The sequence below is a fragment of the Macrosteles quadrilineatus genome, unplaced genomic scaffold, assembly GCF_028750875.1.
Source record: "Macrosteles quadrilineatus isolate MER2022 unplaced genomic scaffold, UCM_ALF_1.0 Scaffold_1__1_contigs__length_201487025, whole genome shotgun sequence".
Classification (NCBI taxonomy): domain Eukaryota; kingdom Metazoa; phylum Arthropoda; class Insecta; order Hemiptera; family Cicadellidae; genus Macrosteles; species Macrosteles quadrilineatus.
The window spans coordinates 11366362-11393430 of record NW_026542594.1 but is presented as its reverse complement, the minus strand read 5'-3'; the positions used below and the strand labels follow the sequence as shown (position 1 = coordinate 11393430).

At 35.9% G+C, this 27069-nt stretch overlaps 1 protein-coding gene across 3 annotated transcripts in view; it reads right to left on the bottom strand.

Moving 5' to 3' along the window:
• LOC129001887 (TATA box-binding protein-associated factor RNA polymerase I subunit B) overlaps positions 1-27069 on the bottom strand; it is a 130772-nt gene that overhangs the window by 45126 nt on the left and 58577 nt on the right. For 2 of the 3 annotated variants that reach the window (XM_054429351.1, XM_054429358.1), the window contains exon 6: positions 1472-1675. The exons of the other annotated variant lie outside the window; for it this stretch is intronic. In XM_054429351.1, the coding sequence (XP_054285326.1) occupies positions 1472-1675 (204 nt within the window). The remainder of the gene's footprint in view (positions 1-1471; positions 1676-27069) is intronic. 3 annotated transcript variants of the gene reach the window in all.

Here is a 27069-nt window from a genome sequence, read left to right as displayed (position 1 = left end):
CTAGACTAAATGACTTTAAAATGAGCACTATTGTGACATATACAAAGTCCATCTTCGCACGTCATGGTGTACCTGAGACAGTGAGAGCAGACTGTGGTTCTCAATTTGACTGCTGTCAATTCAAACAACTTGGTCGTGATTATGGATTTAAATTGATTGCATCAAGCCCAAAATTTCCACAAAGCAACGGCTTCATCGAAGCGCAAGTAAAAAACTTTAAGTACCACTTAGAAAAAAGTGATGTTCCCTACAAAATACTACTTATGTTAAGAGCAACCCCTCTATAAAATGGGAAAAGTCCAACGGAATTACATTTCGGGAGAAGGATCCACACTTATGTTCCAATAATGTTCAATCAACTAAGACCCTATCTGGTAGACGCTGAAAAGTTAAGGGAAAAGGAAGAAGCAAGAATTGATCGTCAAAAGATTTATTTTGACAAAAGACATAGAGCCACAGAATTGCCTACTCTACCTGATGGAGCTCAAGTCCATATAAAGGACAGGAATCAAGAAGGAACTATATTAAACAAACATCCTGCACCTCAATCCTATATAATTCAAACGCAAGATGGTTGTTTGCGGAGGAACAGAAGATCACTGCAAAGATTTAGCACTACTATGCCTTCTGATCACTCTCAACCAGCACTGCAGACCAGTCCTTCAGAACACCAGAGAAGATCAGAACCTTTAAATTATCCTGCAATGGCATCACAGACAAATCCTTTAGCGAATTTAAGAAGATCAACAAGACAATTCAAACCTTCCCGGAGGTTCGATCTTTAAAGGGGAGATGTGTTGTTATTCATATGTGTTTGAAAACATATGGTGTTAGAATATTATTTGTTTAGTTTTTGTTGGTAAACATTCTGAATCTTGATTTATTGTAATAGCTACCTATTGTCGGGACCACGTAAGTTTGCAGTTAGTGGCAGCCAATCACAAGACAAGGCTAGTGCGACGTTGCCACATCGTCCATTGACAACACTAATTAAAATATAAAAGCAATATTTTCAAATCAGCTGGTATTATTAGATTTGGCAACACCGCACCGTTCTCATTGGTTCATTCAAAACCATATGGTAAATAGGCTCCTCCCTCAACTGCAAACTTATGTGCTCCCGACAATAATAAAGTATTTGTCTTATTAAAACTATATTTTAATTTAACTTACGATAACACTACAAAATGAGTGCAGCAAAAGTATGTAAATGCATCAATTAGCTACTTGGCGTACTATAATCAGTGCAAGGAAGCCTACTTTGTCAGGTAACTGTAGGAAAAAGATATTTTTAATCATTAACCGACATTAATATGTTTTGATGTAACATTTTGTATCATCTTGAATATAAATGTGTGCAAAAATACTCAAACTCAAACCCATTATCATTAGTCAGAATGTATCTTAATTTTAAGTATCTTAGTTTGAAGTTGTATCTTAAAGTTTTCCCTGTGAAAGAAAATAATTTCACCTTAAAAAGTCAGATAGCAGTATATCATCCTTGTTGATAATCAACGCTATATTTATTATTGCCACAAGTTTAGCCAATGTGACATTTCGTAATGAGGTTATCTCTTTTTTACTCAGCTTCCTTTGTATAGTTTTGCTTTCATCTTCCGTTGAACTGGCACAAGATGAGTTCAGAAGTGATCTTGCATGTTTGGTTATTTTTAACCTGAAATGTGATATACCTGTATTAAAAGTAATTGAGAATAACATTAATTGTGCAGTTAACACCTAGGAGGATTAAACATTAAGGAGAGGACACGCTTTAGTTTCGTTGAAGCCAGCGTACTGGTGACTGGGGAGGGGGGGAGACAGCGCTACTCTCCCGCCCCCACTGCATTGTATGCGTTACTGGAAGATTTGGTAACAGAAATATCAATTAACTATTAAAAAAATGAGACTTCATCATGCTACGAAAATTAAAAAGTTAAATTCTAACCGTAATATTAGGAACCTATTAAGAGGAAAGTCATATTATGAACCAATAGTACGTTCAAAGGTGAGTAATTTACACAAGGATGACTTTTTTTTTGGAATTCTTTGTCCTTGTTTATATTTTTTGCCATACTTGTATTGTGTATTATTTATAATACTCTAACCAGAGCGCAGGACTCCGGTTCATGGGGTCCCGGGTTCAAATCCCGCCATATCAAGAATGGATTTTACTGTTCATAAATTAAAACTCAAATCATGAGTAGTACTGTATGTGTATTTGAACATTTTCTTAAAGAGAAATAAAATAAGTTTTAATCCTTTAAAAGAATCATAAACACACTTTGGCGGTCAGAAGACGCGATGATTGTTGAACATTTACACTTTTTACTCGAAGTTTCTTTGAGCAAACAGATCAAATATAGTTCAATATGATATTTAAAAAATCAAGAATTTGATTGCCAAGAAATTGTTTTACTTTTTATGATTGTAATTTAATTGTAACGGCTGTTGGTGTAAAAAAAGTTAGAGCGGCTTTGCATTTTTTTCTTAACTTTGGCTATTTAAAATCACCTGCCTAGCACATAAATGACTTAAAACTAGCAAAAAATGTTATTAACAAATCGAGAAAACTATGAAAAATGCAAATTTAAAATGTATTTCACCACCCGAATTGAAATTTTCATTTTAACCTATTATTAGTAAGATTATTTTATAAACTGGAAAAATTAAAAAAACTTTATTGTAATTATTTTTCTAAATACCACTTTTAAATATAGGTAAATATATATTTTTTATTTCGAGAAACTCTTAAGGAACACGAATAAATTGTTAATTTGTGTAGATACATCATATTTTTTTCAAAAACGTAATTAAAGTAATCATATGTTCAAAGTCCAGGTCAATTCTTTCAAATTGCATCTTCAATAATAAATAATAAATAATAGTTTTTATAGGAATGATTGACACCAGTCGATAGGAAATTTAATTTACTTTAAGAATGCCATCGGTGAATAACACAGGTGTTTTAGTTTAGCGGGAATTTTAATTCGAAACAGCGCGCGTCGCGTTTTTCCCTATCTCTCCCATGTTATAGCCGAGGCTTTTTGCCACTCTACGGCTCCGCGTGCCCCTCTAGTGTTCTGCTAAAGCTGGCTTCACCGCAACACGTGTATTCCTATTCGCGTGCCCTCTCCTTAATGTTTAATCCTCCTAGGTTAACACACCTTGATTTAAAATTCTTAGCAAAGTAGATTATTGATATTCTGGCTGTTAGCAAATTGAAAATCTCTAGAAAGCTGCCAATGTTCAAGCCACTAACACAGGATTGTTAAAAAAAACCACAAGCAGGTCAACGAGCTGAGTCACATCACACTGCAACTTAAGCCAATCAGAAATTTGATTACAGTAGTAATAGCCCAGTCAATAAAGGGATTGTGTCGGAACTAATAAGTGAAAGGCTGATTTTTTCACAGATGTTAGTTGTCAGTTGATCATATAAGGAACATTTTCTGAAAAGACCCTGCCCATCCCTCTCTTACTTCCCCCCCACCCCCTTTTAAGTTAAAATGTGTAAGCCTTTTAGCGAATTTCTCTATGGGGAAGAATTAGCGAATTTCCCTATAGGGAAGTAGCTCTTACCGTGGGTGGCACGGTAAGACCTAGGCCCGGGACCAATTTACTTTTTCATTTTGATGTCCCCAGAGGCCAAAAATACCATTCCTTAAAATTTTTATATATGTATAACTAGCAGAGTACCCGTCCTTCGTACGGGGTTGGTATATAAGTAAGAAATTCTTATTGCAGTTATACTCAAGCTTTGGATTTTCAATGGGGGAGGACACAGTTTGATAAAATTTGCTTCTTTAAAAATGCACAGTACCCTATAGTATTACACATCTACCATAGCCATAATGTTCTACCACTTCACCTAAACAATAGAGAAACATTAATTATCATAAACTCACAGATTATCACAAATTATTCATGAAATTAAAAACATAAACATAACTGTAAACAATCCTACTTTGACAGTTATCATTGCATATCACAGTTGTTTGTTGCTGCTTAGTTCAAATTAGCTGTTTTCATAAATGAACAAAATAATAGTGCTGCACCCTGTTGGTAAATCCCATAACTTTTAATGCTTTTGAATATCATAGAACCAACTTTTTTAGTTGAAACAGCTGAAAAAATTCTTTAATTCCCTTTAAATATGAATACTTATAAGGTTAGCATGGGGAACCACAGAGCCTTTGGGGTGGAGCCTGAAAGGATTTTTGAGATAACAATATGCCTATATGTTAATCGGGAATGTGAGCTATCATCATGCCAAATTTCAGCCCAATCCGTCCAGTAGTTAATGTTTGATTGAACTTCAAACAAACAAACACACAAACTTTCACATTTATAATATTTATACTAGCAGAGTACCCGTCCTTCGTACGGGGTTAAGTTTAAAATGCTCATTGCAGTTATATCCAAGCCTTGCGTTTGCAATGGGGGAGGAAAAAGTTTGATAAAATTTGCTTCTTTAAATTGACAGTATACTAATGGTATTACACATCTACCATAACCATAATGTTCTACCACTGCAACTAAACAATAGAGCCTAAACAATATTTTGGTTGATTCGCAAAATATCACAAATTATTCATGAAATTAAAAAAAAAACATAACTGTAAACAATCCTACTTTGACAGTTCTCATTGCATATTACAGTTTTTTGTTGCTGCTTAGTTCAAATTAGCTGTTTTCATAAATGAAAAAAATAATAGTGCTGCACCCTGTTGGTAAATCTTATAACTTTTAATGCTTTTGAATATCATGGAACCAACTATTTAGTTGAAACAGCTGAAAAAACTCTTTAATTCCCTTTAAATATGAATACTTATAAGGTTAGCATGGGGAACCGCAGAGCCTTTGGGGCGGAGCCCGAAAGGATATTTGAGATAAGAATATGCCTATGTTAATCGGGAATGTGAGCTATCATCATGCCAAATTTCAGCCCAATCCGTCCAGTAGTTAATGTGTGATTGAACTTCAAACAAACAAACAAACAAACAAACACACAAACTTTCACATTAATTTTTAATATTAGTAAGATTATAGATGTATATAAGGGTTATAAATGTGTCCGTGAACGCAATAACTCGAAAAATCTGAATTTTTTTTTTTCTTACGAAATTTGGGAACAGGGTATTATGGGGGGTTTTATGGGGGGTTTTATGGGGTAAAAATTGGGTTTTCTCATTATTTCCAAATTTCTACATTTCTAACATTTTTAAAGACCATAAGAAAACAAATTATTTAGTACCATATATTTAAGTGTTTTTGTTACAGTTATTGGATACGGAGTAAATTCTTCTCTCCAAACCATTTTGTAGAGCTTAAAAAAAGAAATACTTTTGTATATTGAAGCGTTGTTGTATGCCCAACGGTTACGGAGATAATTAAAAAAATTGTCAATTTAAAATTCCCATGTTATTCTTATGGAGAATAAGTTAACTGTTGTAGTTTCCTTGATCATGGATATATATTGACCAAACTTGGCAAATTTAGTTATTTTATACTAAGCTATTTATATTTTACTAAAAACACACTTTATTACCCTCACTATCGCAGCAAACCTAGGTACTCATTAAATTTAATGTTATTTAAATAGATTGTGAAAATCAAATCAGGCAAATGGAAATTGGATTTGTCTGCAGGTTTGCTCCGGGGGTGTATTTGTTATTGTTTTTATTGATATTAATATGGTAAAATTCAATTCAATGCGATATTAATAACAAACTGAATCATTGTCAATATAGGCTATATTTATGTATACTAGAGGTCGTCCAGTGGTCGAAAACTCGACTAAAAATATTGAATATACAGACTTTCCCTATCGCTGTATATAAAACATGTGATAGGAACTTCTCCCATTTGTTTTGAATATCTGTTTTTATTTTGTTATTATTTCGTCACTAGCATGGCAACCCATGAAGCCCATCTTAATTTTTTTAAATTTAAAATTCATTTTTCGAGCTTATTTTTGAGCCTATTTTTTATTTATAAAGGGATTCTGCACATCTACAGGAAAATATCTTTCTAAAAGTATGTGTAGATTTTCCCTTCAATGAACACGAGCTGAGAAAAAAGGTTTAAAAGAAACATGCTTGCCTATTAATATATATCAAATCAAATTTATGTCTTTATTCATAATATGTACAATTTATGTACAATGGATGGTGTCAAATCTTATTTCTAAGAAATAAAAATAAGTACATTAAAATTATCCTATTTACAATATCAATTTACAATAGAGTACACCTAAATCTTACCAACAACGCAATTTATTCTATTTAAAAACTCATTAATTGAATGCCTTTAAATTTGTATTGAATTTTTTAATGTTAGTCTCACTTTTCAAACTTTCTGGCAATCTATTAAAGAATTTGGCGCCCTTATATGTGGGGGTTTCTTTTATGTAATTTATGTTTTTCTAATTTCAAATCATTTTTGTGCCAAGTGTTATAAGTATGATTATGGCCAATAAAACTGGTATTAGTCATATTTTGCTTCACATACATAACACATTCATATACTGTCACGATTGTGACAGGAATTATATTTTATTTTCATAGGTTATTACGTGATAGAATTGAATGTGAATACAAATCCTGGAAAACTAGAAGAAACCGGTCTTCTTAGTTCAAGTCGATGTTAGCATTGATAACCGCAAACGCGGAGATTAGTAAAAGAAGGGAGTAAACATCCATTTAAGTTGTTTGACGAAGTGTATGTAAGACTTCACCATATTAGTAACAAGGCAGCCAAGTTCCAAGCCAAACTTGCATACAAATGGTCCGAAAAGTTTAGGATTATCCATTTCTTGACACCTGTAACCGCATTATTGCAAAAGGTATCAGATTTTAAAATCATTCAAAGAGCGCACCTTGATCAATTAAAGATGGTATGATTAAAGTAGGGCAATGACATGAGATAAGAAATGATTATATGTACATAGTAACTTATTAGATTTCAATGAATATTTGTTGTGAAGCCTGAATAATAACGTGGTATTGAACGCCTAAGTGGAAGGTTATCAGCGAAGCCTGAATAAATGACACAAATAATTAATTGATATGGAATGCGAAGCTTGACACTTTAGAGCGAAGCATGACGAGATTATTGTTAGGAACGCAGAATAGACTGAAATCCGATAATAAACTTGAACAATCAGTAAAAGTGAAAGAATAAATACATCTAAAATATAAAATGAATAAATTGAATTTTACTACAATACGATTGGAATGTTTGCTTATCGCTCGGACGCGAGTGAATGAAGCAGCAAAGTCCTTATCTCTTCTTCACGCACAGTCTGTAAGAAGAAAGTTACATGGCCAGGTTTCTTTCTTCGTATCAGTATAAAGAAGACCAATCTGAGTAGTATTTATAATTAGGCAAATTAGGAAAATTATTAGAAAAAAAAGTTAAGTTTAGCGTATGTAATCAATAAAATGAATTTGACTTTTAAACAACACTGCCTTGCTACTAGGCAAAAAGTGTGCTCCCGAAATAATATCATTCGGAAACTTACCAACACATCCTGGGGAGCACAACCACAGGTGCTACGCACTTCTGCTCTTGCTCTTAGCTTCTCAGCAGCAGAGTATGCAGCACCAGTGTGGAGAAACTCTGCCCATGCAAAGCAGGTAAACATAGCCATCAACGAAACTGCAAGGATCGTGTCAGGATGCTTAAAACCAACCCCAGTGGACAGTATATACCCTCTCATTGGGGTAGCTCCACCATATATAAGGAGAAACGTGGCAGCCGCAGTAGAACTACAGAAGCAAGTGACCGACCACCGTCATCCACTATATGGGCATCAACAGCAGCCCTCTAGACTCAGGTCAAGAAAGAGTTTCCTCAAAACCACTGAGATACATTCAGTAACACCGGAAGTATTAAGGCTTCAGCTATGGAGGCAGGAGGCTCAACAGCCACCAGTAGAACTCAGAGAGGAACTCCCTGCAGGCTGTCACCTGCCTTATCCCACATGGAGGACCCTAAATAGATTGCGAAGTGGGGTCTCGAGGTGCAAAGTAAACCTCATGAGGTGGGGGTACTATGAGGGAGAACCAAACTGCACATGTGGGGCCCCTCAGGACCATGAACATTTACTAGTTTGTCCAGATATGGATAGAACATGCACCTAGCTCGATCTTAAGGAGGCAAATGACAAAGCCATATAAGTGGCAGATTATTGGAAAAATAATATCTAACTGAGCTGGTGTTTTTATCGGGACACGGAAAGTAAGTAAGTAAGCGTATGTAATTAAGATTATAAAGTTTCTTGTGCCATGTGAAAATGTTTGATTAAACAATGTATATATAATAGGCGCCTTTTTAAAAGTGTAGTGTTGTCAGTGATTTGATTTAAACAAATGTAATGTTTTTTGTATTATACTGTAAATAAATATGTGTTAGTTTATAAGTAACTAGCTGTACCCGCGGGCTTTGCCCCGTTTTAACTTCTTAATTTTCAAGATGAGCTCGTTCGCATGGCTCAATCACGTCCTGGTTGAAGTGCGTTTGCTACGCTAACTCGCCTCCAGGTTGAAGTTCGTTCGCTACACTCACTCACCTTTTGGTTGCAAATTAGCTGTTGTCATAAATTAAAAATAATAATAATAGTGCTGCACCCTGTTGGCAATCCTTGTAACTTTAAAGCTATTGAACATCATAGAACAGAACCAACTTGTTTAATTGAAACAGCTGATAAGATTCATTAATTCCTTTTAAATATGAAAAATCATAAGGTTAACATGGGAAACTCCAGAGCCACTGGGGCGGAGCCCGAGAGTCCGATCAGAATAAAAACAACTTAGTTTTCCTATTTAATGCCTAAAGAATCGGTGTACCAAATTTCAGCCTCCTAGGTAAATGGGAAGTGGGAGAATTAGTGATGAGTGAGTGAGTGAGTGAGTGTGTCAGTGAGGGCTTTGCCTTTTATATATTTAGATTTTGAGACCTATGAGAAAGAAGGAATGAGTATATTGGTATTTCATCAATTCATGTTATGAGATATTATGGTTAGCAATGTAATCCAGGCTACTAACATGGAGTTTTAAATTAACTGAAAATGAAGTTTGACAATTTTATCAAATAATTGAGTAAAGAAGGAGATGTAAGCAACCTGAAATAAGCGCGCGGCGGAGAACGTGACCTTGATTGTTGGGTCAGATGTTTGATAAGAGATAATGCAAGCAGAAAGGCTTGTTTACTTTTCAATGTCTGTGATTTTAGGTCGTCGAACCGTGTTGTTAGAAGGGTTTAGGGTGTGGATTATGACACCAAGAAAAAAAGGGCGAGAACAAAAAAATGCGTTTTATTTTGATTTGCAAAACAATATTTTTTGTTTGAAACGGGAGATTTGTCACGATTGTGACAGGAATTATATTTTATTTTCATAGGTTATAAGGTGATAGAATTGAATGTGAATACAAATCCTGGAAAACTAGAAGAAACCGGTTTTCTTAGTTCAAGTCGATGTAAGCATTGATAACTGCAAACGCGCAGTCTGGTGGCAAGTGGTCGAGACGAGGCTTAGGGTAGCGATGATTCATAGCTTGGAGGAGAACCACGTTGTCTCTCTCTCATTTTGCGTTGTTGTGGCCGACAGTCAACGTGTACCCTCGATTTGGAGGTATGTAGTGCAAAACGTTTATAAGGTTATTCCAGGAAAAATCAGTACAACTTCAATTTGTAAATATATAGCTAAGCAATTTGTAAACCAATTAATAATTTTACTTAAATTTTGATAGACATGAACATTGAACACCACGTGTTTTTAGCTCAGGTATCAACGAGTGTTAAAAAATTGTTTTAGCTTTATATCTCAAAAGAAATTAAATTTAGGAATCATCATGTCAATCTAAATAAATTCAGTAACTGTTCAGAGAGAATATTTCGATTAAATTTGATTTTTTTCAAGTAAAGTTAGGTTGGTTTCAAAGTCATGTTCTAGTTGAACTGACAGAATTTTAATATTGTTTTAGTTTGGGGTAGTTACTAAGGATTTGTCTAAACAGTTATTTATTTCAACATGGAAGAAAGATATGTTTAATTGAGGTTATTTGTGTTTTATTGAAATGTCACAGTAAACTGATTTAGTAATTCGTTAAAGAATAAAGATGTATTAGACACATGTTTGAGACAGCTGATTTAAAATTACTTTGTGGTCAATTTTATTATTATGTAAATTCAGTAAGATTTGCGTTAAAAGGTAATATGTTAAAATATTTTATATTGTGTACTTACAAATGATTTTATTCATGGGGTTATTTTAAATGTTTATCAATGAGAACAAAATGAGAATTATTAGTATTCTATGTTTAAATTTATTGTGGAAATTAGACTTTAGAAACAATTTGTGGGAAATTAACTTTGCTGGATAGATGTGTGAAATAGTGATGTGACGAGTCGAGTACTTGACTCGTTAAGTATCGAGTCCAATGAAGTATCGAGTCGACTCGATACCAAATCGGTGATACTCGAGTACTATTACTCGTGAACTAAAGCTTACTAGATCCGCCGCTACGAGTCCATAGCGCTTGGGTTGGGTGCATTTAATACTCGTCTACTCGAGTCGAGACTCGGATGTTGTTCCAGATTTTGCCACTACGAATCGACAGCGCTTGTGTGCTTGACACTGGCAGTTCGTATTAATACACTGCTGAATGTTCAAGATATAGTTTCAAAACTATCCGCTACAAGTACATAGCGCTCGAGTAATTTGCTTATTCGAGTCAAGACACTGTTTGTTATTGATCTAAGTTTTATAATAACGAATAAAATCCATAATTAATTATCAACTCAATGTGAGATGAATAACCTATCTCGCTCTCATCTTAAATCTACACTACACAGAGTATAAAACGAGTCCGAGCCAAGTCTGTCCGACTCGAGTAAAGGGACTCGAGTCCAAGTCAAACAAGTTCCATTTCCAGTATTCGCACGGCAGCTAAGCTACGAGTCAACAGACAGAGCTCCGGTGCTATACAGGTGAATCGAGTCCAGTACTCGAGTACCGACTCGAGTAGTTGTGGTATCGAGTCGAATTGACTCGAGTAGGGAAAGTACTCGACTCGTCACATCACTAGTGTGAAAGAATGTGTAACTAGACTAAAAGAAATATAATTAACAAGGGATCCATAGTACGAATTTGGAACATGTCCTAGGGTTCAAGTCTCAGAGTTAAACATTGTCGGGGAGGTCACCATCGCCTATCTGCTGTCTGGAGGAGTCTGGACCAGTATCACCTTCTCGGAGGCCTAACAACCGTCTGGGGACAATCTGTTTGCAAAACCATGGACGTCTTCTCACCAGTAGACTGTCTCCGGCTCAGATCATCTCACTGAAGCTCCAATAAGGATTTAAGACAGCGTTGGTGAAGTGATGAGTACCCTTCACAATGTTACATCAATATTTTCAAATTTTATGATTAGGCCTATATTGGAGTTGTAAAGTAGTAATGTATGGACTTTGGAGAGGATAAGAAGTTTTAGGGGAACTTTTATATAGTGGTTTGATCGATCAAAGAAAGGGGAGGGTAAAAGGTTGTGAAGTTTATTTTTGGTTAAGTGAAGAAATTATTTTTGTTAATTTTGTAAGGTGTTATCATACTGAACATTTGTTAGTTTTAAGAGTTTATTTCATTATATAGGATTTTTACTGGAATAATACGACTTCTTATTTCAGCATGCCCTTCTTGCCTCCTTTCACAGCACGTTATACTGGGTGGCGCATAAAGAACGCATGGATTTGAGTTGAGTGGTGAGAGCGATAGGAGCGTAGTGGAGGGACTGGGCCTGGTTGTTTTGTAGGTAAGGGTGTCCAGTTTTAGTAGCAATGGTGCAGTGGTCCGTGGTACATCGCATTTTTGCGGTAGAACATTTATTCAAAAGTAATTAAATCTGTTAAAACTGTTCAACGGCTTTTCTGCACAAAGTTCAATGTTCCGCGAGTCCTCAAAAAAGTACGGTAAGGCCCAAAAATAACGAAAGTTACACCAAACGACCAAACGTTAAGTTTCAAATCGTGCAGTGGTTTTTGATGCAATTCTTTTGGGTATTCTGCTGCCAAATAGTGCCAGTTTTGCTTATTGATATAACTATCCAAATGAAACTGCGCTCCATCATTAACATCATACACAAAATGCCATCAGTGGCAAGAACATCAACCATTCTCTCAAAACAGTTTCCATTTTCGTAATCAGGTTCATAAATCATCTTCATAAATCTGCCTTGTACAATCATAATTTTGTAAGAATGAAATTTTAACCCATCTTTCAGGTTGCCCTGCAACAAGCGTCAAGACAAGCACACAGTTGGAGCGCATCGCCTAGTGTAGCGGCGAGGGCTTTGAATAACAGACGCCCTTACTCTGTCGACATTTTGTGGAGTTTGCGCCGTGCAAGGACAACCAAACCACTTCTGCTTCATAACTGATTCAGTTGTGTGAAAAGAAGCTACCCAACAAAGTATTGAGTTGCGATCGGGTTTTGTTTTGAACCATTGAACTGTGCACGGAGAAGCCATTGAACAGTTATATCAGATTCATTATTTTTGAATAAATGTTCTACAGCAAAAACGCGATGCGCCAGGTCGATTGCACCATTACTACTAAAACTGGACGCCCTAACCTACAAAACAACCAGGCCCAGTCCCTCCATGGACGCTTTTATTGCTCTCACCACTCAACTCAAATCCATGCGTTCTTTATGTGCCACCCAGTACTTGATTTTAAATTTAAGTCACTTAGGTGTGTCAATACATATAAATTAAATACTCATAAAATGCCTAGTTCCCTAAACCTATCCTTTACATGAGTTTTAATTGCAATCCACAATTAAACCCAAAAATTTAGCATCCGTTACTTCTGAAATAATGTTGTCATTTAATTTTATTTCTTTTGAAAAACCATTTTGGTTCTTATTTGTATTGAAATTTATAAAGTTTGTTTTATTAAAATTTAGCTGTAAGTTTAGATTTGTCAAAAATGAAACTATGTCATTTAACTCTTCTTCTGCAGATCTTTTAATAAGTTCATCAGTTGGTCCGGAAACGTTCAAATTTGAATCTGGCAAGCATAATAATATAGATTAATCTGATAATATATAGCAGGTATTCTGCAGAACTTTACCCATATGTACCTACCATAGACTAACCAACAACAAGGGAGTATGTTTTACGTATGGTACAACTTTGTTCCTGGGTCGTTAGTCCTCCTACCAGGTAATGTCTCCGGGCTTGTCCCTGGGGATCAGTCCTATCGTACCTCCTGGTAGTATACGACACTCCCGCCCAACCGAATGCAATGTTATGTTTAAAGAATGTCTGTTTTAAGGAGGTTGGGGGAAAGCAAGAGGAGGAGGGCCGGGTCCTTTTGTGGACATACTTTTCTTATACTTATATACTATCAGACAAAATTTTAGCTTTTCACTAATTATTTCTGAAAATGCAATATTTATTACTAATGTTGTACAACTAAACAAGAAGAGTAGTAAAACAGTTCAAACGTCCTTACTTAAAAAAAAACCCAAAATGAATAAGAATAAGAATATCTTTATTGTTATTAAATACAAACAAAAGTGTGACGTGTTTTCCGTTTTATTGAAAAATAGTCAACATATTAATTTATGTTTTACGGATGGCTCAGTGGATGCCAGGATTCGTCATTGCAGATACGAAAATAATTTTGAGTGACTCAGACAAAATACCTAATTTCGGTAATATCTCACTATCATCATTGTCACTGTTTTAGATTGCCAATCGAGCTCATCCAGGTTGCCTTATACAGCAACACACAAATACTGGAAGGGACGTGTTTACTTACAAAACGTTGGGTACACGAAATTTAGGTTCGGCTAGGGGTGAATTTAGAATATACTGGATTGTCTGTATCCTGTCAAAATACGAGAATACGGAGTAGATATTATTTGTCTAATTAGAGACCAATACTTTTCATTCGGTAACTAAACAATTCTAAGTATTGAAGGACCTACTCATAAAACACTAAATACAAACGTTATTAACACGAAAGCCCAGGTTGCTTCAGCAGCAACAAAACAATACTGGGATTTAACGAAAAAATTGTTACAAATATCGACATTACGTTAAACGACATACAACAAAATACACCCAGGTTGCCTCAGCGGCAACAAAACGATACTGTGATGGAACGAGTTAATAGTGATTAAAATATCGACGTTAAACAACACAAAACAAAACGCACCCAGGTTGCTTCAGCAGCAACAAAACGATACTGGGATTGAACGATTTAATAAAATAAAATATCGACGTTAAACAAGACACAATAAAATACCCAGGTTGCTTCAGCGGCAACAAAACGATACTGGGATTGAACGATTTAATAAAATAAAATATCGACGTTAAACAACACACAGTAAAATACACAGGTTGCTTCAGCAGCAAAAAAAACGATACTGGGATGTAACGAGTTAATAAAATAAAAATATGGACGTTAAACAACACAAAACAAAACGATACTGGGATGGAACGAGTTAATAGTTAATAATATCAACGTTAAACAACACACAAAACAAAATACTCCCAGGTTGCTTCAGCAGCAACAAAACGATACTGGGAGGAAGCGAGTTAATAGAATTAAATTATGGACGTTAAACAACCCAAAACAAAACGATACTGGAATGTAACGATTTAATAGTTAATAATATCAACGTTAGACAACACACAAAACAAAATACTCCCAGGTTGCTTCAGCAGCAACAAAACGATATTGGGAGGAAACGAGTTAATAAAATAAGAATATCGACGTTAAACAACACAAAACAAAACGATACTGGGATGGAACGAGTTAATAGTTAATAATATGAACGTTAAACAACACACAAAACAAAATACTCCCAGGTTGCTTCAGCAGCAACAAAACGATACTGGGAGGAAACGAGTTAATAAACTTAAATTATGGACGTTAAACAACACAAAACAAAACGATACTGGAATGTAACGATTTAATAGTTAATAATATCAACGTTAGACAACACACAAAACAAAATACTCCCAGGTTGCTTCAGCAGCAACAAACCGAGACTGGGAGGAAACGAGTTAATAAAATAAGAATATCGACGTTAAACAACATACAACAAAATACCCCCAGGTTGCTTCAGCAGCAACAAAACGATACTGGGAGGAAACGAGTTAATAAAATTAAATTATGGACGTCAAACAACACAAAACAAAACGATACTGTGATGGAACGAGTTAATAGTTAATAATAACAACGTTAAACAACACAAAAAACAAGATACTCCCAGGTTGCTTCAGCAGCAACAAAACGATACTGAGAGGAAACAAGTTAATAAAATAAGAATATCGACGTTGAACAACACACAATAAAATACACCCAGGTTGCTTCAGCAGCAACAAAACAATACTGGGATGGAACGAGTTAATAGCTAATAAAATCGGCGTTAAACAACACCCAATACAAAACGATACTGGGATGGAACGAGTTAATATATTTGTGAAATTGATAATTAGTTATCGTATCGAAAATAATGTAATGTATTCCTAGGTTGCTTTAGCAGCAACACGACGTTACTAGGGATCGAAGCTTCGAATGGAAACTAAAGCAAAAGTCACACTCAGTGCTAGTTAATTAAGCCTACCGTGAGATCAGAGATGGTTTATGGCTCCGTTATTAAGCCAGTGAGGTTACCGTGCTCGAGACGACTGCACGGTTCGGAGGTATTGAGTCGAATGAAACTACAAACCACTGCAGTGGAACTCGTCCAGACCGTGGCCAGTGCGCATGCGCGGATCCCCTACCTCTCCTGTCGTAACTACTCTGGCGGTAAGGACAGAGTTTGGTTGTGCGTTAGAGAGAGAGCGCCGAGGAGAGAGAGAGAGCGCGAGTGTCTGGTACTACAGTACGTTCCTGGTTTGACGTACCGACCTTCGGAAACGTAAAACTGTAACGGGTGTAGAATACATCGTAGAGCTGCAAAACCATTTTCGGTCCGTGGTATGAACACTATTTTTCACCACACTACTACTATTCACAATCATAATAATGAAAACTGATAGTCAACGCAACTTTAAGGTTATGCGAAGAAGTAATTTCAGGAATCAGCAAAAATAATAATAAACAGTTGCTAGGCAACGGTGAAAATAAAACAATTCTATTTCAATGCTATGGATACTGTTTCACTGTTTGTGTAATTAGTATGCAAGCGGACAGCTGATTTTGCGGCCCCGGGATGTAAAAACCTGCTCGGTCCCCAAAATACGATGACAGATGGCATGGCCAGCAAAACGTAACTTTCAGCCACCAATTAGCGTATGTAATACAGCCAAAAACATCATAGTGTGATGAAAAACAATTTTTCTATGGATTAGGTCTATTTTGTTGATAGAAAATAAGTTACAACAGGAATAAAAAAAAAAACAATAAACTATATAAAATATATAGGTATTTGGTATCCTAAAAATTCTTTTACTGAAAAAAAAAACTTCTGTCAAGAAGCCAAACAGCCAATTTATTAAAGCTAAGCTCTTGAAACGATACTGGTAGCTTATTAAAGAGCTGTATTTGGAGGAATTTGTGGCTATTAGTTGATTTTGATAATCTTTCTATCGGAATATCTAGCTGGTTACTTGTTCTAGTATTATAACTGTGAAATGCATTACGTTTTGGGAATAATGAAAGATTTTCTTTAACGAATAGCAAATTTTGAAAAATAAATATACATGGTAGAGTCATTATTCTGTGTTTGATAAAGAAAGGTTTGCTGGTCGTTCTGCGAGGTACCTATATCAAAAATTATTCTTAGTGCTTTCTTTCTGCCATGAGAACACCTTTCTGGCTCCAGCACTATTACCCTACAGAATGTTTCCATACAGAAGATGAGAGGATGCAATTGCAAGACTTATTTGACTTATTTACTCTTCACATTTTCACTATAAACCTACTTGTTTAGGAGCTACATGATGTAAAATGTACACCGGAAGTCATTTTTCCATAGGCTGTAACTCCTAAACGAGTGGGTTTATCGAAAAAATGTCAAAAATGAAAAAGTGTTTAAATTGCATGTTCCATCCGAAATATATATACAGGGTGATTGATATAAGTGTGCCAGCCGTTTTATTCTAAAACTATAAGAGATATCAGAAAAAGTTAAATGGTAAGTGCCTTGGATTTTTTATTTAAAAAATTGTAGTCAAGTCAAAAAAATTATTTTGGCAGCCATTTTTCCAATATGGCCGCCAACTTTGATTTTTCTTATGGAACACCCTGTATTTTATGATGTATTCTGGTAGAAAATGTAATTTTAAGACGATTTTATTCTTGTGATTTTTTTAATAAACCTAACCGTTTCAAAGATAATAATGGTTAACGTTTTGAAATTTCTGCATGAGAAAGAGTTTCGATAAAGGCCTAAGCAAGCATGCCAGCTGTTTTATTAGAAAACCATTCAAAATTTCACAACTTAAACCATTATTATCTTTGAAACGGTTAGGTTTATGAAAAAAATCACAAGAATAAAATTGTCTTAAAATTACATTTTCTACCAGAATACATCATAAAATACAGGGTGTTCCATAAGAAAAATCAAAGTTGGCGGCCATATTGGAAAAATGGCGGCTAAAATAATTTTTTCGACTTTACTACAATTTTTAAAATAAAAAGTCCTAGGCACTTACCTTTTAACTTTTTTTGATATCTCTTATGGTTTTTGAATAAAACGGCTGGCACACTTATATCAATCACCCTGTATATGTATATACAGGGTGATTGATATAAGGCCCAATTCACACCGAACGGACGTCGGGCGGAGACGTGGCACGGACGAGGCACAGACGTGGCAGTGACGTGGCGTGTTCAATGCACACCTAAAGGACGGTGAAGGGACGGTACAGTGGCGAGACAACCTGTATATAGACTAGACTCTTTGGTTTTTGCTTATTTCTATTAATGTCAATGGTGTTAGTAAATTTCTGTCAACTTAATTAGTACAAACAAAGGGAATTGTTCTACTTCCTCACAAAATTTGATATTAAATTCAATGTCGTCTCGCATAGTGAAGAAACAACTCACAATCTACACACAAAAACAACTCTACACAACAAGGTTGGTAAGTACAAGCACACTATACACAAGAGGTTGGTAAGTATAATACAATATTTGCAGTCCGAACAACGGGCGCGCTATACGGACATGCCACTTCCGATACGCCACGAGGGACACCGAAGCGACGTGGCGGTGGCGGGAGGGCGGCCGCCCGCGCCACGTCACTTAAGTGTGCATTGACCAATTTGTTTACATGGGGAGGCGAGGAACGGACATATGTCCTCTCCACGTCCGTGCCACGTCTCCGCCCGACGTCCGTTCGGTGTGAATTGGGCCTAAGTGTGCCAGCCGTTTTATTCTAAAACTATAAGAGATATCAAAAAAAGTTAAATGGTAAGTGCCTTGGATTTTTTTATTTTAAAAAATTTATCAAGTCAAAAAAATTATTTTAGCCGCCATTTTTCCAATATGGCCGCCAACTTTGATTTTTCTTACATAACACCCTGTATTTTATGATGTATTCCGGTAGAAAATGTAATTTTAAGACGATTTTATTCTTGGGATTTTTTTCATAAACCTAACCATTTCAAAGATAATAATGTTTAAAGTTTTAAAAATTAGGCATAAGAAAGAGTTTCGATAAAGGCCTAAGCAAGCATGCCAGCTGTTTTATTCAAAAACTATTCAAAATTTCACAACTTTAACCATTATTATCTTTGAAACGGTTAGGTTTATGAAAAAAATCACAAGAATAAAATTGTCTTAAAATTACTTTTTCTACCGGAATACATCATGAAATACAGGGTGTTCCATAAGAAAAATCAAAGTTGGCGGCCATATTGGAAAAATGGCGGCTAAAAAATTTTTTCCAACTTGACCACAATTTTTAAAATAAAAAAATTCCAAGGCAGTTACCTTTTAACTTTTTTTGATATCTCTTATGGTTTTCGAATAAAACTGCTGGCACACTTATATCAATCACCCTGTCTGTATATATATACAGGGTGTTCCAAAAGAAAAATCAAAGTTGGCGACCATATTGGAAAAATGGCGGCTAAAATAATTTTTTCGACTTTACTACAGTTTTTAAATAAAAAGTCCAAGGCACTTGCCATTTAACTTTTTTTGATATCTCTATTGGTTTTTGAATAAAACGGCTGGCACATTTATATCAATCACCCTGTATTTATAGGGTTATACAGGGTGAGTTTCTACTGAGCGTGTTAACTTCGCCAGCAGGTTCTACTCACTAAAAGGAACAAAAATGTTCCTATAAACCTATGTCCGATTTTTTACCGTTTGGCTGTAATAGGGAGTTTTGTGTTTTTCTTTTTTCATTAGACTTTGCCCCACAATTTATGCAATAAAAACAAAACCAATTACTTTAGAGAGTTATAGTTAAAATCATCGGAAAGACTATTAAATCTTACTAATATTATAAATGTGAAAGTTTGTGTTTTTGTTTGTTTGTGTGTTTGAAGTTCAATCACGCATAAACCACTGGACGGATTGGGCTGAAATTTGGCATGATGATAGCTTACATTCCCGATTAACATATAGGCATGTTCTTATCTCAAAAATCCTTTCGGGCTCCGCCCCAGTGGCTCTGTAATTCCCCATGTTAACCTTATGAGTATTCATATTTAAAGGGAATTAAAGAATTTAGTCAGCTGTTTCAACTAAAAAAGTTGGTTCTATTATATGGAAAAGCATTAAAAAGTTATAAGATTTACCAACAGGGTGCAGCACTATATTTTTTTGCATTCATGAAAACAGCTAATTTGAACTAAGCAGCAACAAAAAACTGTGATTCGCAATGAGAAGTGTCAAAGTAGGATTGTTTACAGTTATGTTTATGTTTTTCATTTCATGAACAATTTGTGATATTTTGCGAATTGTTGATAATTTATTTTTCTCTATTGTTTAGGTGAAGTGGTAGAACATTATGGCTATGGTAGATGTGTAATACTATAGAATACTGTAAATTTAAAAAAGCAAATTTTATCAAACTGTGTCCTCCCTTATTGCAAACGCAAAGCTTGAGTATAACTGCAATAAGCATTTTATACTTATATTCCAACCCCGTACGAAGGACGGGTACTCTGCTAGTTTGCTATAAATCAAAGGTTTCATGCAACAATTATACCATTACATAGTCCGCTTCATATCCAAAATAAAGTAAAAATTACATTAAATTAATTAATTACGTAAACTTTTATGACCCCACTTTAATACATTAAACCTACATCCATGCAATGTTGAAATGCATAAAAACTTGGCCATTTAATAATCTTTCAAATGATATGCTATTTGTAGTGTATACAATAATGTACCATAATGTTGCCATTTTTACAATATTTAGATTTGTGTTATAAAGAGTTGGCAATATGTTTTGCATTTGTGTCCTGACTGCGATCAGGCAACTGTGACGTCATATCGTATGATTTCAATAAAGCTCCCGGATTGGCTACAACCCATCACGCCACTTTTCCCTCCACGGTTAACCGCCGATCCAAAAGTTTCCTTGCTCTCCAGTCCTCAAGATTCCAGCAAAACGTAAACATGTAGTCGGCCGGGTTTTATTTAATTACCCAAATGGTTTTTTATTTCAATCACTGCACCCCAAACGGCGACGAAGTACGAAAACGACTCAACGCGTGAAAAGTTTTAAAGTGATTTAAGTGACAATCGAAGTGCACCGTAGGAAGGTACGTGTGTTTTAAAAGTGACAATTGAACTTCTAGTGCACCGTAGGAAGGTACGTGTGTTTACAGAAGAATTCGGTCAAATTAACTTTGAACAGTGCGTGTGAGTGTGAACATTAATGCCGCTTGATGAGAACTTTATTGATAACTTTGGAACTTTATTAAATTTAAAGATGTCGTTCATCGTTGCGATCGGTCCTTTTAATAATTCAGAAGAAACGTGGGACTCATATATCGAACGTTTCGAGTTGTTTGTTACATGTAACGATATTACCAACGCTAAAAAGGTTAGTACGCTTTTGACAGTTGTCGGAGTGAAAACGTATAACCTGCTAAAAGACCTATGTACACCAGACAAACCTGCTACTAAGAGCTACGAGGATATTGTACGGATCATTAAGGGACACCTCCACAACGTCGCTTCGAAGCAGCAGCAGCGGAAGCCGTGGCAGCGCTCAAAAAGTGAAGTAAAGTGCTATTGTTGTGGTAAATCTGGTCATTTAAAAAGTGAGTGCCGTTTTAAAAGTTTATCTTGCAATTTTTGTAACAGGAAAGGCCGTTTAGAAAGTGCTTGTCTGATGAAGAAAAACAATGGTGAGTCAAAATCTAAATTTGTATTTAATGATAAGCGTAAAGATGGACAAAAGAACTTTACACCTAAGTTTACCTCTGGTAACAAGTCTCATAAGTATAAGCAAAACTATGTAGAGAACACAGGGGGCAATGACAATGACGATGATTATAGCGATTAAGCTAATTTATTTTCCATAAATGATGAGGAAACTAAACAGAGGGATAGAATAAAACCTATCACGGTTAATCTTAAAGTAGAACATACTGTATTGCCATTTGAGGTTGACAGTGGAGCATGCGTGTCAGTAATTTCTAAAAGTGTTACAACGATAATTTCTCTGATCTCGAATTAATGCCCACTAATTTGGTTTTGAGCTCCTATACAAACCAGCCAATAAAACCTGTAGGAAAACTTAACGTAAATTTACAGCATGAAGCTGAGCATAAAATGTTGACATTGTATGTTGTGTCTAAAGGGGCTAATCCTCTAATGGGAAGAGACTGGATTAGGGAACTAGAAATATCAATCCGAATTCCTAAAGAAAATAGTTTGAACACGGTTGAAACGCTAGATCGAAAACCAGTAATTGTCAGTAAACTGTACAGTAAATTTCCTGCGGTATTTACTGATGCATTAGGTTGGTACAAGGGAGAGGCAGCTAGATTAGAGTTGAAGGAAAATGTAATTCCTAAGTTTTTCAAACCCAGACCCATACCATTTTCGATCAAAAGTAAAGTGGAGTCTGAGATTGATCGATTAGTAAATAATGGGATTTTAACTCAAGTTAGCAATAGAGAATGGGGAACTCCAATTGTGCCTATTTTGAAAAGGGACGGAAGTATAAGAATATGTGGTGATTTTAAAGTAACGCTCAACCCTTATTTAGTAGTCAATCGCCACCCAATTCCAAGGATTGAGGACATTTTTAATAATTTACAAATACCCTCGCCGCAGCAAACCTGCCGACTAAGCGAATTCCCATTTGCCTGAATTGATTTTCAATTGAATGTATTTAATTAACACTAGGAGTACGCTCCGAAGTCGCGTATGAGAATGAACGAAGACAATTCCATGTACATATAATCTGTCTTTGGCCCCTCACACTGCCCCTGCGGCGCAAGTTTGTGCGGCGGCAGTGGCCAGACTAACAACGATTTTTTTGTACTACGGGCGTAATGCTCTTTTATTTTAGAAATAATTCTAATGCCACATATATCTATCCAAAATCAAATATAAATAGCATAAGCTCTACTTTTGTCTATCATAAATTATAACATCAGTGTCAGTGGTGTTTGTTATGTTTTTGGCTGGGGATGTTAATCTAAACCTGTTAATTCACATGGCAATAATTTTTAAAACCCCAAAGCAAAAAGCAACTGGGGTCAGTTTGACACTAAAAATTGTCCAACCTAAGTTAGGGCCCGTGTCCCTGGGCATTTGCCCCCTTAGCCCCCCCCCCCTCAAGGTGGTCTTGTAATCATGTGACAGAGTGATTAAAAATCATGGGCTGAGTATCACTTCTTTTTTAACCTAACGAATTCTATGATGCACAACTAAATTGTGTGTGATACATGGCCAAATAAGTTGAAAGTATTTCAATGTATTACTGTACAGTACCAAAAACATTAATTGAGCGGAGCGAGCGGAGCTCTTATACGTCGACTCTTATGCATTTCGTAATACGCAAACTCTATTCTGCTTAGTAACGGAGTTGTATTACTGATGTTGTATTACTAATTACAACGAAACTTTCAGACAATAATACATACGCATACGGATCCGTCCAGACCACGCCATATTATCATCTGAACCGCTAAATGAACCTCAGATTTGTAATTTTAACCTTCTTTTTACAGCCACTTAGGAATCTCACCGACAAAAACCAATTGCATTTTTGGATTCAGCGTGAAAGAAACTGCAATTAAACATCTATAAAGTACATCATATCACAATGATGACATACTAAATAATTTCCGTGAAGATTTTCTTTCGGATAAATACTTAACATTACAATATATCTGTATTTATCCGATTTAATTTTGTAATAAAAAATATTCTTTATTTCTCCCCGATGTAGCCTAAACATAAAATTGATTAATGGTTTGTTCGGTTCTTGTTTTTTTTTATTTCATAAATTAAACTACCGTCTATGACTATAATAGGCTTAGGCCACCTAATAACAAAACAACTATGGATACAAAAATAAAATGCTTCGTTAATGTTTATTTTATTTTTTTATTTATATCATTTGGTATCTTAAGATTAATTAAAATTTGATACGATAATTAGGTTATTATTGAACCGATTTATAGTTATGTTAAGGTACTTTTTTATATCATGAAAAAGATCAAAGTTAACTTTCCGTAGCCAATGTCTTAAACAAATCATACACAAAAAATTTATGTTGTTTTTTAGAAATGCTACCTTTGTTATTAGGCCTATTATAAACTAAAAAGTAAGCTACACAGTGTAAAGAGTATCCTTAAAAAATATGTTATGCATAAATTGTTCAATATTGAAAGAGACCTAGGCCTACATGATAAATGGATTAAGGTAATTAAGTTGTATCACCAAGAAATGAACTGATTACGATATTTTATAGGCCTAGCCTAAACTTATAGGCTATATCAAACGAATATTTCATCTTATAATATATCGTAGGCTAGGTTCCCTGCGAAACTGTCCCCCTGAAAATGGGTAACTTAACCTAAGTAGGCCTACTAAGAACACAGGTTTATTAGCTAGAAGAAAGTTATACATTACCTTTTTAGGTCTAGGTAGGCTTATTAAGGCCTATTTGCTTTATTGGATTTAAACTAAAATGTCTCCTTAAAAATATCAAATTTAGGCTAATACCTATTTAAATTCAATTAGTTAAACGAGAACTTAGGTTTGCTGCAACAAGGAGAGTAAAAAAGTGTTTTTTTATTGTAAAACGTTAAGTTAGTAGTTTAGTAAGAAATGAATGTATTTTCAGATATTCAACCATATACAATGCACTACTTGTGTGAACCCGGCAATAACTCCAGCAATAAGTAGTGCACGCGCCCTATAAAATCCATTGCTGGCCGTTTTGCGGGAAGATACGGCCGCGTACCATATAACCGATGATGTCACCAGATAGAGGACACTTTAACAGACACGACAGTATCAATATCATGTACCTGGGTGATAAGTTAGGGGGGGGGGGGGTTAAGTCAGCAATAAGAAGTCAGTGCACCTTATAAAATCTATTGCTGGCCGTTTAGCGGAAAAATACGGCCATGTACCATATTACCGATAATGTCACCAGATAGAGGACACTTTAACGGACACGATAGTATCACTATCATGTAAATGGGGGATAAGTTGGGGGGGGGGGTAAAGTCAACAATAAGTAGTGTGCATGCCTTATAAAATCTATTGCTGGCCGTTTTGCGGGAAGATACCGTTTTCAGAAGTTTTGCGGTACTGATGATGTCACCAGATAGAGGACACTTTAACGGACACGACAGTATCACTATCATGTACCTGGGGGATAAGTTAGGGGGGGGGGCTAAGTCAGCACTGAGTCTAAAAAATCTATTGCTGGTCGTTTAGCAGAAAATCCGGCCATGATTATTACCGATGATGCCAACAGATAGAGGACACTAGTTGCGCGTGACCGCGACTGCCAGTCGTTTGAGGAAGCTACAGGTGTGACTGTGGCTGCGCGTAATAAACAGCAACAGCATTTGATAACATGGCCCGCTGGTCGCGTAAGATGGAACCTAGTGGCGAGGGTGCGCGGCTGGGGTCAAAACAGCAAAACGGCTAGCAAAAGATTTTATGAAGCGCGCTCACTACTTATTGCTGACTTTACCCCCCCCCCCTCTAACTTATCCCCCAGGAACATGATATTGATACTATCGTGCCCATTAAAGTGTCCTTTATCTGCTGGCATTTTTGATAAGAAGGTACGCGGCCGTATTTTTCCACAAAACGGCCAGCAATAGATTTTATGAAGCGCGCTCACTACTAATTGCTGACTTTACCCCCCCTTAACTTATTCCCCAGGTACATGATATTGATACTGTCGTGTCCATTAAAGTGTCCTTTATCTGCTGGCATTATCCATAAGAAGGTACGCAGCTGGATTTTCCCGCTAAACGGACAGCAAAAGATTTTTTTTATTTATTGCTGACCACACCCCCCCCCCTAAACTTATTCCCCAGAAACATGATATTGATACTTTCATGTCCTTTATCTGCTGGCATTATCGATAATAAGGTACGCGGCTGGATTTTTCCGCTTAATGGACAGTGATTGATTTTTTTGATTTATTGCTGGCTTTATCCCCCCAGACTTCTCCCCCAGGTACATGATATTGATACTGTCGTCTCCGTTAAAGTGTCCTCTATCTTGTGACATCATCGGTAATAAGGTACGTGGCCGTATTTTCCCGCAAAACGGCCAGCAATAGATTTTATTATGCGCGCTCACTACTTATTGCTGACTTTACCCTCCCTAACTTATCCCCCAGGTACATGATATTGATACTGTCGTGTCCGTTAAAGTGTCCTCTATCTTGTGACATCATTGGTAATAAGGTACGCGGCCGTATTTCCCCGCAAAACGGCCAGCAATGGATTTTATTAGGCGCGCTCACTACTTATTGCTGACTTTACCCTCCCTAACTTATCCTCCACTTACATGATATTGATACTGTCGTGTCCGTTAAAGTGTCCTCTATCTGTTGACACTATCGGTAATAAAGTACGCGGCCGGATTTTTCCGCTAAACGGCCAGCAATAGATTTTTTCGAATTTTTGATGACTTTACCCCCATAACTTATCCCCTAGGTACATGATATTGATACTGTCGTGTCCGTTACAGTGTCCTCTATCTGGTCACATCATCGATAATATGGTACGCGGCCGTATTTTCCTGCAAAACGGCCAGCAATAGACATTATAAGGGACGCTCACTTCTTATTGCTGACTTTACCCCCCCCTCCAACTTATCCCCCAGGTACATGATATTGATACTGTCGTGTCCGTTAAAGTATCCTCTATCTGGTGACATCATCGGTAATATGGTACGCAGCCGTATTATCTCGCTAAACGGCCAGCAATAATTTTATAGGGCGTGTGCACTACTTATTGCTGGAGTTATTGCCAGGTTCACACCAATTAAAGCACTTTGATCAATATATGCTCAAAAACAAGCAAACTACAGGTACAACAGTTGAATTAATCTCCATAAGAATAATAGCTACCTATTTAAAATTAAAAATTTTTGGAATTTCCTCCATACAGTAACTATTAGATGTATGATAACGCTTCATTATACTAAATTATTTGGTTTTTAAGCTCTACAAAATGGCTTGGAAAGAAATTGTAAAATTTTGTGTTTGGTCAAAAATGAGAAAATTCTATTTTTACCTCATAAAACCCCCCAAAACTCCCGTTCCTATAGTTAGATCATGCTGGTTTACGAAAATAAATGTAGGCCTAGCCTATGTTTACACGTTTATACCAAATTTCATCAAAATTGGATCTTTTTTGCTTGTTAGCGAATTTCCCTATAGGGAAGTAGCTATTACCGTAGGTCTCATGGTAAGACTTAGGCCCGGGACCGATTTACTTTTTCATTTTAATGTCCCCAGAGGCCAAAAACACCATTCGTTCAAATTTTTATATATGTATATATATATATATATATATATATAGGTATATATATAGATTTATATATATATATATGTGTCCGTGAACACGATAACTTGAGTAA